Below are 15,156 nucleotides of genomic sequence, written 5' to 3'. Positions count from 1 at the left end.
ATGGATAAAGTTTGTTTCAGTTTTCACATATACCAGGCGCCACACAATGAACTTTACATGATTATTTCTTAGTCTTTATAAAAATCTTTGAAATAGATAACCTTGTACTCATCACACACACAGAAAGCTGAAGCTTAAACGTTCATTCATTCAGTATTCACTGAGTACTACCATAGGCCAGACACTGTGGTAAGGAAGGCATTGATGCATTATAGCTTATGCTTACAGACTTTTTCAATATGGAGCCTGTAATCGCCTTAAATATTTTGTATAAATTATCAAAGTAAACCTCATGTCACAAATAAAACATCGTAAAATAAAACTTGTGACATCTATGTCACAAGTAAACTTACCGAGACTTCCGAAGTTTAGAAACGGCTACAGAACCTTTTTTTTTTTTTTTAAAGCTGGAGACTTACAGCTCACAAAGTCTTAACAAAATTTCCTAGGTTAGAACTCAGTTTTTTCAAGGCCTGGTAGGCTGCAAGGTAATCCACCTGGGCACTTGTTAAATATGCAGATTTGAGGGTCCTCCCTAGATGAGTGGTGGGGTTTTACAGCACTGCGGTGGGGTTTGAATTCTGTATTTTTAGAAACCACCCTAGGTGACTCAGCTTCCTAGCCCTGTGTTGTGGCGTTAAGTCATTTCAGTCGTGTCCAACTCTTTGAGACCCTATGGACTGTAACCTGCCAGGCTCCTCTGTCCATGGGATTCTCTAGGCAAGAATACTGGAGTGGGTTGCCACGCTCTTCGCCAGGGGATCTTCCCTAGCCAGGGATCGAACCTGAGTCTCTGATGTCTCCTGCATTGTCAGGAAGGCTTTTTACCACTAGCGCCACCTGGGAAGCCCTGTTCAGCTAGTCCTAATTATTTTCAGGACAGAAATAGAAGTATGCAATACATGATACACCCACTAGAGAGAGCATTGACTCAAGATTAACATGTGTGTGTTAGTCGCTCTGTTGTATCCGACTCTTTGAGACCCTGTGGACTGTAACCTGCCAGGCTCCTCTGTCCATGGGATTCTCCAGGCAAGAAATCTGGAATGGGTTGCCATTCCCTTCTCCAAGGGATCTTCCCGACCCAGAGGTCGAACCCTGGTCTCCTGCATTGCAGGCAGATTATTTATCAACTGAGCCACCAGGGAAGCTCCAAGATTAACATGTTCATGCTTATTTCTTTACTCTCATGACGCTATCTGAGGGGAGAACAGCTTTATTTAATGAGGTGACATAAAAGGTGTTTGTTAAACTCTTGAAATTGGGTTTTGGAAACCCAACTCTAATTATAAAAATAATAAACATAAATTAAAATAAATTTGTTTAAAAAAATAAATAATTTAATTAAAAATTAAATAAATAAATATAATAAAAATGAAACCCAATAATAAAAAATAAGCAGTCACAAAATCTTTAGAATAATAATTTCTGTGTGGCTTATATTAAAATTATCAGCATTTAGGAGTGGTAAAGACATTTTCCTTTGCCGTCTAGAAAAAAAGAATCTATTTCTCCTTTCTTTCTACAAAAAAGGAAGTTATTCTACACAAGACAGTAACTTGAACTTCATTTAAAAATCAGTGTGTCTGAGCTAGCCCATCCGTTTAAAGAGCAGAAACTAGAAGTCCTTCTTGTCAGAGATGAGAAAGGGACTCAGTTCCACAGGGAGACTGTGGTCTGCTCCAGATCATGTGCTTGGAAAGTTACAAAGGGAGGGAATGCCTAACGGATGCCATGTGACCAGTCTCCTCACCTGGTACATCGTGTGGATTTTGTTACCCTCACCAGCAATAAAATCATAAAACTGTGGGTTGGAAGGAACCTAGGTAGTCTTCCAATTTAATCTCTCTTTCTTCAGATAAGAAAACTAAGACCCAGAATGGCCGTGTCTTGGCCAAGGTCACCCAGGCAGTCCTTCCCATAGAGTTAACATGGAACTAAGTCTGCCAACACCCAGGACAGTTTTTACCTTTTTTCCTTCCAGCTGTTTGATTTGATAGCCTTGCCCTCTTATAAAAATAAAGACTTCATGATAGCTAAACAGGACATTTCAAGTAAGGTCACAATTTTATAGCTCATTAGGATTTCATAAGAAAAAGCTTACCGTCTTTTTACTCTACGAAGGAAACACTTTATTGACTGCATTGTACTGAATGTAAAATATCAGGATATATTATTGCTGGAGCGATGAGCAGCGGCTGCAAGGAGCTGGAGCGGCAAGCAGCCAAGAGAGCTACCCCACGTCCAAGGTAAGGAGCAGCAGCTGCGCTTTGCACCAAAGAATTGATGCGTTTGAACTGTGGTGTTGGAAAAGACTCTTGAGAGTCCCTTGGACTGCAAGGAGATCCAACCAATCCATCCTAAAGGAAATCAGTCCTGAGTGTTCATTGGAAGGACTGATGTTGAAGCTGAAACTCCAATACTTTGGCCACCTGATGCAAAGAGCTGACTCATTTGAAAAGACCCTGATGCTGGGAAAGATTGAAGATGGGAGGAGAAGGGGACGACAGAGGATGAGATGGCTGGATGGCATCACTGACTCAATGGACATGAGTTTGAGTGGACTCCGGGAGTTGGTGATGGACAGGGAGGCCTGGCATGCTGTGGTCCACGGGGTCACAGAGTCGGACACGACTGAGCGACTGAGCTGAACTGATGCAAACTAGTATAGCAACAGTATGTATAATTTTTTAATTTAAATCACAGAAAATTATTTGTTGTTTTTAATAAAAAATTTTAAAGTAATAGAAATAGGAGTTTTAAATAACTGTGTTAAAGCACAGAACAAATTCTTCCCACGCACTTCTCTTTGAGGGCAATGAGGCGCATTGTCATCTGTGGCAGACAGTCCCTCTCCAGCAGGTCTCCCCAGCACCAACCTGTCCAATAAAAACAACAGAGCTTCCTACCAGTGAACTCACCATGTAGAGTTTAGCCATTTTCCTATTAGTTATATCTGCTTTGATGTCATCATCATCTTCTCCATCCCTAAGCTCTGGCTTTTTCCCTAATACCTGGAAAAAAGTGTACAGATAAAAAGATAAAGACCTCTCATTAATGGTGCAAAGTTTTAAAAAGAGATTCTAAAGTCATAGTTTATAAAATATTAGCAACTGCAATGACGAGGCTCAGACATTTCTCACCAATCACACTAAACTGGCCTTCTCCCACAGGTCAAATCAATCGATAGCATTAAGTAAACAAACACTGCGTTTGCTGGTGATGTGAACTTTCAAGAAAGAGAAATCCCAAACTTGAAAGTGTAGGTCTCCATAATTTTGAAAACTAGTAGCAATTAATTAAAATATGAGTTCTAAGTTCAGCTGTGCAACAAAATATCTTCCATAACCTCTGCTTCTACAAGCAATCTATAGGTTTTATTAATTTATTATAACAAGTCTTGGTCAAAATTACTCTTTGAGGGTAGGGTACTATTATTATTATTGATATAGGCCAGGCTAGATAAAATGTCAGTTAATCATATCATGCTTTGCATCCTGCTGCATTTTTGACACAGAACAAACGAACATCAAATGAATGAATGTGCTTATGTACTCTTCGCACACCTGATGCAATCCAAAAGTTTAAGGAAAACACTTGGTAGAAAATACATTTGGATCTGCTCTGAATTTCTGTACACTAAAATCATCCCCCAAAATGCCTATAAAGATGTTAATTAATGAATTTAATTAATTGACATAAATACCATAGTATGTTAAGAACAGGAATCAAATATAAATTTATTCAAAACAATGAGTTTTATAACACAAAGATATAAATTCAAGTTTAAAAATGCAAAGATGCTACTCATTTAGATTTAATAAATATTTAATACACAATGAGATTCCATGCATAATGTGTTTTACAGTCAGTATTCCTTACAAATATACTGTATGAAAATACATACTACTGAATATCAGACAACAATAAAAATTTATATGAATTCTAATCTATGCATGAGTATGGCACAGTCTCGAGTTTAGAAATCTACTAAAGACTTATTTTCCTCTGGGACTATGCCCATCTTTTTGCTTACACAATGATGCATAAAATCCTTTAATTATTGGACATACTAAATGATTGCAATATAGTTTTTCTTTTTTTGCTAAAAGTAGGATCAAGACAAAAGTTAAAATGCAACCAAATTTGCTTTTTTTTATAACAATTTTATCTTGGTTAGAAATATGTATTCCTTATAAGAGCAGTGAAAGATGTCATATACCCTTTTGAAGTTCTACTCCAATGAAGACAGTCGTTTGGAATCAATAGTTTGGGATAAGGACATATTTAACACTGAGACATCTCCCAGTGGACTAAGGAAGTCTGAGATTTGGGGCATACTCTTAACTTTTCATTTTCAGACCACAGTTCCATATTAGCTAAGGATCTGTTTTATTTTTATTTATTTTTTATTGAAGGATAATTGCTTTACAGAATTTTGTTGTTTTCTGTCAAACCTCAATGTGAATCAGCCATAGGTATACATATATCCCCTCCCTTTTGAACCTCCCTCCCATCCACGTCCCCAACCCATCCCTCTAGGTTGATAGAGTCTCTGTTTAAGTTTTCCCGAGCGATACAGCAAATTCCCGTTGGCTATCTATTTTATATATGGTAATGTAAGTTTCCGTGTTATCTTTCCATACCTCTCACCCTCTCCTCCCCTCTGCCCATGTCCATAAGTCTATTTGCTATGTTTATTTCTCCACAGTTGCCCAATAAATAAGTTCTTCAGTACCGTTTTTCTAGATTCTGTATCTATGTATTAGAATACGGTATTTATCTTGCTCTTTCTGACTTACTTCTCTGTATAATAGGTTCTAGGTTCATCCACATCATTAGATCTGACTCAAAGGTGTTCCTTTTTATGGCTGAGTAATATTCCATTGTGTATATATACAACAACTTTTTATCCATTCATCTGTTGACAGACATCTAGGTTGCTTCCATGTTCTAGCTATTGTAAATAGTGCTGCAATGAACAATGGGATACACGTGTGTTTTTCAGTTTTGGTTTCCACAGGATATATGCCTAGGCATGGGATTGCTGTGTCATATGGTGGCTTTATTCCTAATTTTTAAGGAATCTCCATACCGTCTTTCATAGCGGCTGTATCAATTTACATTCCACTAACAGTGCAAGAGTGTTCCCTTTTCTCCACACCCTCTCCAGCATTCATTGTTTGGAGACTTTTGATGATGGCCATGATGATGGCCTAACCCTAACCCTAACTCTAACCCAACCCTAAGCCTAACCCCTAACCCTAATCCTAGCCCTAGCCCTAACCCTAACCCTAATGATGATGGCCATTCTGAGTGGTATGAGGTGATATCTCATTGTAGTCTTGATTTGCATTTCTCTAATAATGAGCAATGTTAGCATCTTTTCATGTGTTTGTTAGCCATGTGTATGTCTTCTTTGGAGAAATGTCTGCTTAGGTCTTTTCCCACTTTTTGATTGGGTTGTTTGGTTGGTTTTTTTTTTTGGTATTGAGTTGTATGAACTGCTTGTATATTTTGGAAATTAATCCTTTGTCAGTTGTTTCATTTGCTATTATTTTCTCCCATTCTGAGGGGTCTTTTCACCTTGCTTATAGTTTTCTTTCCTGTGCAAAAGTTTTTAAGTTTGATCAGGTCCCACTTATTTACTTTTGCTTTTATTTCCATTACTCTAGGAGGTGGATCTTAGAGGATCTTGCTTTGATTTATGTCATGGAGAGTCCTAGCTACAGCAATCAGAGAAGAAAAAGAAATAAAAGGAATCCAGATCAGAAAAGAAGTAGTAAAGCTCTCACTGTTTGCAGATGACATGACACTGTATATAGAAAACCCTAAAGATAGTATCAGAAAATTACTAGAGCTAATCAGTGAATTTAGCAAAGTTGCAGGATACAAAATCAATACACAGAAATCACATGCATTTCTATATACGAACAACGAAAAATCAGAGAAATTAAGGAATCAATCCCATTCACCATTGCAACAAAAAGAATTAAATATCTAGGAATAAACTTAGCTAAGGAGACAAAAGAACTGAACACAGAAAATTATGAGACACTAATGAAAGAAATAAAAGATGACATAAACAGATGGCGAGATATTCCATGTTCCTGGGTAGGAAGAATCAATATTGTGAAAATGATTATACAACCAAACACAATCTACAGATTCAATGTGATCCCTATCAAATTACCAATGGCATATTTCACAGAACTAGAACAAAAAATTTCACAGTTCATGTGGAAACACAAAAGACCCCAAATAGCCAAAGCAGTCTTGAGAAAGAAGAATGGAGCTGGAGGAATCAACCTTCCTGACTTCAGATTATACTACATAGCTAAGGATCTTAATTAGCCTCTCAAAGGACTAGAGGGCCTCCCAGGTGGTGCTAGTCGTAAAGAACCCACCTGTCAATGCAGAAGACACAAGACACACGGGTTCAATTCCTGGCTGGGGAAGATCCCCTGTAGGAGGGCATGGCAACCCACTCCAGTATTGTTGCCTGGAGAATCCCAGACAGAGGAGTCTGGCAGGCTACAGTCCATAGGGTCACACACACACAGTCGGACATGACTGAAGCAACTTAGCACACACTCATGCACAGACTGTAACATAGTTGGAAATTGAGTCCAGGAATTTACCAGAAACAGGCTTAACTCCAGAGGTACAGAGAGGCTATCTGTTGTCCAGTATCATTTTAAAATTCAGTTCAATAACCAAGCATTTTGCCCAATATCTGACTGGGACGAATTTCCAACTGCTTGAATTGAAGTGAAGTGAAAGTTGCTCAGTCATGTCTGACTCTTTGTGACCCCATCAACTGTAGCGACCAGGCTCCTCTGTCCATGGAATTCTCCAAGCAAAAATACTGAAGTAGGTTTCCATTCCCTTCTCCAGGGGATCTTCCCAACCCAGAGATGCAACCTGAGTCTCCTACACTGCAGGCAGATGCTTTACCATCTGAGCCAACAGGATTCCCTGATGACTCAAATTGTAAAAAAATCCAATTGCCTGCATAACCCTTAAAAACTTTACATCTTTCCTAGAAAGAAAAAAATACTATGTTCACTTTATCAACGAGGCCATACATTTTGATCTCTGAAATAACCTGTAAATACAGCTTTTCTTTTTCTCAATAGGTAAGATAATGTCTAAATTTAAAACACTCATTTTAGGTTTCTCAATTGATGAGCATTTAGCTTGTGTAACTCTTTGTGTGTGAAATAACATGTATCAACAATCTAAAGAGGAAGTGAAACAGAGAAATCTTATCTGAGAATGCTCCTTGAAAGTTTCACCTAAACCAAGATCTGCCATTCCAGCTTGGAGTCCCCACTTTCCTTCAATTATTTCCTGTAAGTTTCCACTTAAAAGTACCACCATCCTCTAACATGCTCCAAACTTAACTTTATCTTTCCACAAAACTGACCATTCTCCACCCGTGTCAGTGAATCTCTATTCCTCTCTCCACCTGGACTTAAAATCATGACATCAGTTTTGAATACCTGCTGTCTTTCATTTTGAATCTCTTAGCAGCTTAGTCATTAAATTCTCCCTCTTTACCGATGATGTTGAAAGTCTCTGATTCCTGTCTATATTAACCTCCACCCTAGTTAAGTTCTTCATCACTCAAGTCACAGGTTAGGCCTACTCCTGTCAATTCCCTCCTTCCTTCAGTGCCCCATTCATCTTTTCATCCAGAAAGTTATTCTTTACAGTGGCTGGAAGACTCCCTATTTCACTTTACTTCAGTGTTTCAAGAAGATGACTCCAAATACGATTTACATCTTTTATCTGCAGTAGTGATTCTTTTTGTTTGTTTGTTTTATTTATTTATTTATGGCTGTGCTGGGTCTTCACTGATGCCCAGGCTTTTCTCTAGTTGCAGAGAGCAAGGGGCTACTCTCTAGTCGTGGTACACAGACTTCTCTTGTGGCTTCTCTCATTGTGGAGCACAGCTCTAGGGCATGTGGACTTCAGTAGTTGCAGCTCCCAGACGCTAGAGCACAGGCTCAGTAGTTGTGGCACACTGGCTTAGCTGCCTCAAAGCATGTGGAATCTTCCTGGAGCAGGGATGGAACCCATGTCCCCTTCATTGGCAGGGGGGATTTTTTATCATTGAGCCATCAGGGAAGCGGGGCAGTAGTGATTCTTAAGCTTCAATGTGCTCAAGCAGCATCTGGGTAACTTGATAAAATACAGATTCCCAACTGCCAGCTATTACAGTGAATTTGAGGTGAAACCCAGGAATCTGCAGGATTCCCAGGTGGCACTAGTGGTAAAGAACCTGCCTGCCAATACTGGAGCCATAAGAGAAGTGGGTTCTATCCATGGGTTGGGAAGATCCCCTGGAGGAGGGCATGGCAGCCCACTCCAGTATTCTTGGCTAGAGAATCCCATGGACAGAGGAGCCTGGTGAGCTATAGTCCATGTGGTTGCAAAGAGTCAGACACAATGGAAGCGAATTAGCACACGGGCATGCACCAGAAATCTGCAGATGATTCTGAATTGGATGCTACTGACAGAGCCCCAACTCCTCTGAGATGATTCTGAGTTGGATGCTACTGACAGAGCCCCCAACTCCTCTGCTCGGATTCCAAGGCACCTCCAGAGGCTGGATGTAACATACTCAGCATTATTTCCCAGCATCTACCAAGTAACCTCCTCTAATCAGGCTGATATTTTTCCATGTTCCCTGGCAGCTGTGCACTTTCCTTCCCCAGGGCTGTACTTAATGCTGCATGTAACTCACCTAGGTTGACTGGGTGTGGCAGAAGCGAAACCAAACAACTACTCTTTGGTTGATTCAGCTAATTATAATTAGCACAATACTGTTCAGCATAGTAATAGCTACCACTTACTGAATGTCTCCTATGAGTCACACATAGACACATGTTAATTTCAACTTTATAAGAGCTCCTGTGAACCAGATACTGTTATTTTACAGAAAAGGTCACTGATACCCAATGAAGCAAAGGGATTGTTTTACACACTGCTACGTGTTGAGGCTGAGATTCTGGTTGTTGTTCAGTTGCTCAGTCATGTCTGACTCTTTGTGACTCAATGGACTGCAGCACACCAGGCTTCCCTGTCCTTCACCATCTCCCAAAGTTTACTCAAACTCATGTCCACTGAGTCAGTGATGCCATCCAACCATCTCATCCTCTGTAGTTCCCTTCTCCTCCCACCTTCAATCTTTCCCAGCATCAGGGTCTTTTCTTATTTATTTATTTATTTATTTATTTTATTAGTTGGAGGCTAATTACTTCACAACATTTCAGTGGGTTTTGTCATACATTGATATTGAGTTGGCTCTTCGCACCAGGTGGCCAAAGGATTGGAGTTTCAGCTTCAGCATCAGTCCTTCCAATGAATATTCAAGGTTGGTTTTCTTTAGGGTTGACTGGTTGGATCGTCTTGCAGTCCAAGGGACTCTCAAGAGTCTTCTCCAACACTACAGTTCAAGAACGTCAATGCTTCAGTGCTCAGCTTTCTTTATGGTCCAACCATCATAACCATACATGACTGCTGGAAAAACTGTAGCTTTGACTATACAGACTTTTGTTGACAAAGTGATATCTCTGCTTTTTAATACATTGTCTAGGTTTGTCATAGCTTTACTTCCAAGGAGCAAATGTCTTTTAATTTCATGGCTGCAGTCACCGTCCACTGTAATTTTGGAGTCCAGGAAAGTAAAATCTTTTATAAGGTTTCTCAGGAGAAAGGTAAGGTGGTCTGGCATTCCCATCTGTTTAAGAATTTTCCACAGTTTGTGATGATCCATACAGTCAAAGGCTTTCAAGTAATCAGTGAAGCAGAAGTAGATATTTTTCTGGAATTCCCTTGCTTTTTCTATAATCCAACAAATGTTGGCAATTTGATCTCTGGTTCCTCTGCCTTTTCAAAACCCTGCTTGTACATCTGGAAGTTTTCAGTTCACATACTGCTGAAGCCTAGCTTGAAGGCTTTTGAGCATAACCTTCCTAGAAGGTACAATGAACACAATTGTGTGGTACTTTGAACATCCTTTGGCATTGCCCTTTTGGGGGGACTGGAATGAAATCCAACCTTTTCCAGTCCTGTGGTCACTGTTGAGTTTTCCAAATTTGCTGACATATTGAGTCACTTTCATAGCATCATCTTTCAGGATTTGAAATAGCTCAACTGGAAATCCATCACCTCCACTAGCCTTGTTCATAGTTAACACTTCTTAAGGCCCACCTGACATCAGACTCCATGATGTCTGGCTCTAGGTGAGTGACCACACCGTCATGGTTATCTAGGTCATCAAGACTTTTTTGGTACAGTTTTTCTGTGTATTCTTGCCACCTCTTCTTAACCTCTTCTGCTTCTGTTAGGTCCTTACTGTTTCTGTCCTTTATCATGCCCATCCTTACATGAAATACTCCCTTGATACCTCCAATTTTCTTGACATGGGATATTTTATACTTGTCTGAGACTGATGATTTTATTTCTTTGAAAATTATCCATTAATGATAGTACCCCCACTTGTCTAAACACCATGTAGTGGAATGCATTTATATATTTATTGCTTTTTATTATGTTGCATGTATTCAACTAAAACTTTTCAAGTGCCTTAATGTGCCACACTTAATATAACCAACGGTTATACATCAGTGTGTACCAGACACCTTTCTAAGCACTTTACATTTATTACATTGTTTCAGATTCATAACAAGCTATGAGGTGGCACTTTCAATATCCCATTTTATGCTTGAAGAAACAAGTTCATGCAGCTAGTAAATGACAAAGTCCAGATTTGAACTCTGACTCCAGAGTATGTGTTCTTAACTAACAGGCTGTGCTGCCTCTCCTAGCGATGTCAAAAAGTCTTCACTTAACTGTTTAGGACTTGTCGTTGGAGATGAAGCAGAAGGAGTTTCATAGCAGAGATTGTATATTTCTATTTATTGTCATGTTTATTTCTCCCATTCTGATCAGAACAATGCCAGCAAATACACCGTGCAGCACTCATGCTATACACAGTGGGTATGGTACGCTCCCTTCCTCTCCACAGAGCTTCCATTTTTCTCCAAGTCCTATCTGTCTACTCCCCTTTCCTCTTGATTCTGCCTATGCTGTGGGCATTAAAGGCTGAAAGAGAGAAGTTCTTCCATCTATCAGTGTTGTGGGAGCAAACAGCCCTTAAAAAAAGATAAACAAGCATGAAAGAGCTACTAAAAAATGTAAAATAGTAAAACTATGATTTTTTTTATTCACATAATCATCAGAGGTTAGGAAAAAACTGACAATATCCAGTGTTGGGAAAAATTCAGTATTCTAAAAGTATTCCTGAGAAGGAACATTCTTCAGAGTGATGAACAGTAACAAAAGCCTTAAAAGCATGGCCTATCCAGCCTACTCTGTTGACCATATGTCTCAAGATATGTGAAAAGTCCACTAAACACATATCCTAACACAAAAAACCCAGCTGTTCACCTTCTGAAAGTCACAGCCACCCATAATTCCACAGCATGTTTCTCTGTATATATATAGTTTAACCAGGTATGCTACTAAATTATTAAATCAAACTTCATAAATTAAACTATGAATGGTGGCCACTTCTTTTATAATTATATTTTAAGGATATGGAAGAATATTTAATAAATTTTCAGAAAAATGCATGTGTGGCATCAACAGCACTTGTGTAATATTTTAAAAAATACAGGTCAGAGATAAGAAAGAGTTCCTCCACCAACTATGTCTATTCACACTTGGAAAGCAGCTCTGCTCACCTCTATACCACTAACACTGTACTCTATTTACTCTTATATGTAAGGTAAATCATGTCAACATATGCATATAAATACACATTAAGGAATATGATGGCATTTCAAATAAATGACTTGGATAGGAAAAAAAAAAGGATGCCTATCATTTGATTCAATCCTTCTACTCTAGTAGTTTATTCTGAGATAATTAAAATGTATGCAAAAAATTAACCTGATAAATGTTCATTACACTGTTTTATAATATTAAAACCACCTAAATTGATGCTTTTCAACTGTGGTGTTAGAGAAGACTCTTGAGAGTCCCTTGGACTGCCAGGAGATCCAACCAGTCCATCCTAAAGGAGATCAGTCCTGAGTATTCATTGGAAGGACTGATGCTGAAGCTGAAATTCCAGTACTTTGGCCACCTCATGCAAAGAATTGACTCATTGGAAAGACCCTGATGCTGGGAGAGATTGGGGGCAGGAGGAGAAGGAGACGACAGAGGATGAGATGGCTGGATGGTATCACCAACTCGATGGACATGAGTTTGAGTAAACGCCGGGAGTTGGTGATGGGCAGGGAGGCCTGGCGTGCTGCGATTCATGAGGTCACAAAGAGTCGGACATGACTGAGTGACTGAGCTGAACTGAACTGAAATGCTCAACATGGAAGGAACTCATTAAATAAATTAGGCTATAGCAATACAGTGGAAAATTATACAGTCATTATAGTATGAAAATTATTTGATGATCAGGAAAATGTTTACAACATTTCAAGTAAAAATTTAGATTTCAAAGCATTATCTACAGTATGAACTCTTTCTTACAAAAACACTGAGCTGTGTATGTGAAGACAAAGGCTAGAAAAAATCTGGTAAATCTTTTTTCAAAGGTGGGACTTAGGGTAATACCTTTCTCTATTATGACTAATTCAAAAATTTCAACAATAAACATCTATTTTTCTTTAATAAAACTATAAAAACTTTTATTTAAAAAATGCTGACATCTCGTATTTGTTTCCCAGTGGTAATTTATTACTTAAACTGGAGTAATTACCACTTCATTTTAACTTTGTGATGGTGGTTTAGTAAAAAAATCATGTCTGACTCTTTGTGACTTTGTGGACTGTAGAGTCCAACAGACTTCTCTGTCCATGGGATTTCCCAGGCAAGAATACTGGAGTGGGTTGCCTTTCCCTTCCCCAGGGGATCCTCCCAACCCAGGGATCAAAGCCAGGCCTCCTGCATTGCAGGCAGATTCTTTACCAACTGAGCCACCAGGGAAGCCTGACTACCTTAGGCTTCTGTCTCAGCCTTATTCCTTCAATTCATCAAAGGATAGTAAATATTACTGGTTCCCTAACAGCTCTAGGCATTTTGACCAGAGAAGCACTTGTTAATGTCAAGACCTAGAAGGAGCCAGCAGGGGCCCAGGGTTCTTAAGTTTTCAGCTAGGAAATGAAGTAGCTCCAAAGATGGCAGGGACTAGGTTGTTACAGATAGGATGTGAATACAAAAATGGGAGTATCTGTATCTTTTCCTCTGTTTTATCAGTAACATAATGGAAACACTTAACAATGCAAAACACTGCTCCAAATATATTAAAGAGGTTGGAAATTTGTGGAAATACAATTTTGTTCTTTGCCTAGACTTTCTTTTCTGCTGTTTATTCTTTGCATTCAACAGAAGCTCAATTCAAAACAACTCAGAAGATATTTATATTAAATTATTAAAGCAAATAATATTCACAATCCCCTATCTTCAGAATTTCTAGGTTTTCATGACCTGTGCCAAGACCATCCTCAGTGTCTTGTGTGTTTCTTTTGTAAGATCCACTGCAACTTTGTTTAAAGCATAAGTTGGCCTATGTGTAAATTTGTTTTCTTAGAAAGAAGGATCAAGCAGTTAAGGAAAACTTTGCTTGCTGTACTTTCATAATCTTTACTGACTTCTCACATTTACAACTGTCTTTATTTATTTTGAACCTTTTAGCCGGAGCCATCTATTTTGGACAGAAAATTCCAACATTTGCAATCTAGCTCATACAAGACACATTTTCCCTCCTTTGACATTCAACAGAAACGTCAAGATGCTTGGACACTTTACAGTAAGAAATTGAAGTAAATAATAAGAAAAGAAGAGATAATTATATGGCCTGGAAGAAGAACAGTACATAACTCAAACTCCAAATCACCTGGGATAAAAATTATCTACACTGGTGTCAAGTGCTACAGTTAAACAGAGGGTCTTACGTACTTCTCAACCCAATTTCATCTCAAGATTAGGAAAATGAGTTAGGAGTGTGCCTTAGGCCCAGGTCTTAAAAACACTGAAGCAAGGATGTAACTAACCCCTGGAATTCCAACTCCTACTGCAGTGCTTTTAAGAGAATGAGACATGGCATTGTTTTTGCCTTAATTATTTTACTGTAAATGGCTCTGCTGCTTTTTTCACTAAATATAGAGTAAGTTTCTGCATTCTAAGAGCTAAAATTTTAATTGCTCAGTAGTTTTTGTGTCTTATTTCCTTTCCCTAACTGGAAAAAAGATCAATACAGTGCAAGCATATGGCGAATAGAAAGAAATTGTTCAAGTGAAGTACACCCTCATAGTTATGGTATATTTACTTACTTAGAGACAGTTTATGTCTTTGGTAAGACTAATATTTGGTAACAGGGAAGACACACTCATATAAAATGACAGGCAATTCTGAGAAAAGTGGCACCCTCCTGTAGCCAGCTCCACCTAATATGGAAACAGTCCAAACATTTGCCCTCCTGCTATCTCTCACTGATGGACTTCCCCACCTCTAAAAGACCTTTAGCCCTTTACTGATAAGTCATATAAAGGGTAATTTAATACATCAAATGGTGGGTAAGGTATTTTAGATTGAGGGGAATCGTGTGAAATACATGTTTGGATAAAAGGACAAAAGTGAAATGAGTGTCTACAAGAGAGCTTCATTTCATTATCTCGCTCAGGGCGGTCCAGTAGAATTTTCTGTGACTATAATGTTTCATACCTGTGTGATCCAATACAGTAGTCACTAACTACCTGTAGCTACCGAGCACCTGAAAGGTGGTGAATGTCACCAAGCAACTAAATTTTAAGTGTCATTTAATTTTAGCTAATTTAAATCAAAACTTAAATAGCCACTTGTGTCTCACATGTCAAATACATGCTTCATTTGATAATGTAGCTCAGGAGGATGCAAAGAATGCTGTGGCCTAGGGGAACTGATCATGACGGAGACCTGTATTACTGTAACATCCACATTTTAGAGATTATATTTGGGGGTCAATGTCATGAGAAAGTTAACTCATAAATTATTATAATATAGAAAGCTAATCCACAAATTACTACTACATAAAGCTAACATGACTTTCTTTAACATGGAAGCATAACTCCCAAGTTATTAAAATAT

The 15,156-nt window shown here is 38.6% G+C and overlaps 1 protein-coding gene across 1 annotated transcript in view; it reads right to left on the bottom strand.

Annotated features, from left to right (window-relative positions):
- Positions 1 to 15,156, bottom strand: part of SCIN (scinderin) — a 79,835-nt gene that overhangs the window by 25,559 nt on the left and 39,120 nt on the right. Inside the window, exon 5 of the mRNA XM_043462738.1 lies at positions 2,922 to 3,014. Coding sequence (XP_043318673.1) covers positions 2,922 to 3,014 — 93 coding nt within the window. The remainder of the gene's footprint in view (positions 1 to 2,921; positions 3,015 to 15,156) is intronic.

The sequence above is a fragment of the Cervus canadensis genome, chromosome 3 (genome assembly GCF_019320065.1).
Source record: "Cervus canadensis isolate Bull #8, Minnesota chromosome 3, ASM1932006v1, whole genome shotgun sequence".
NCBI classification, from domain to species: Eukaryota; Metazoa; Chordata; class Mammalia; order Artiodactyla; family Cervidae; genus Cervus; species Cervus canadensis.
Note: the sequence above shows the minus strand (reverse complement) of the source record. Positions and strands in the feature narration are given on the sequence as shown.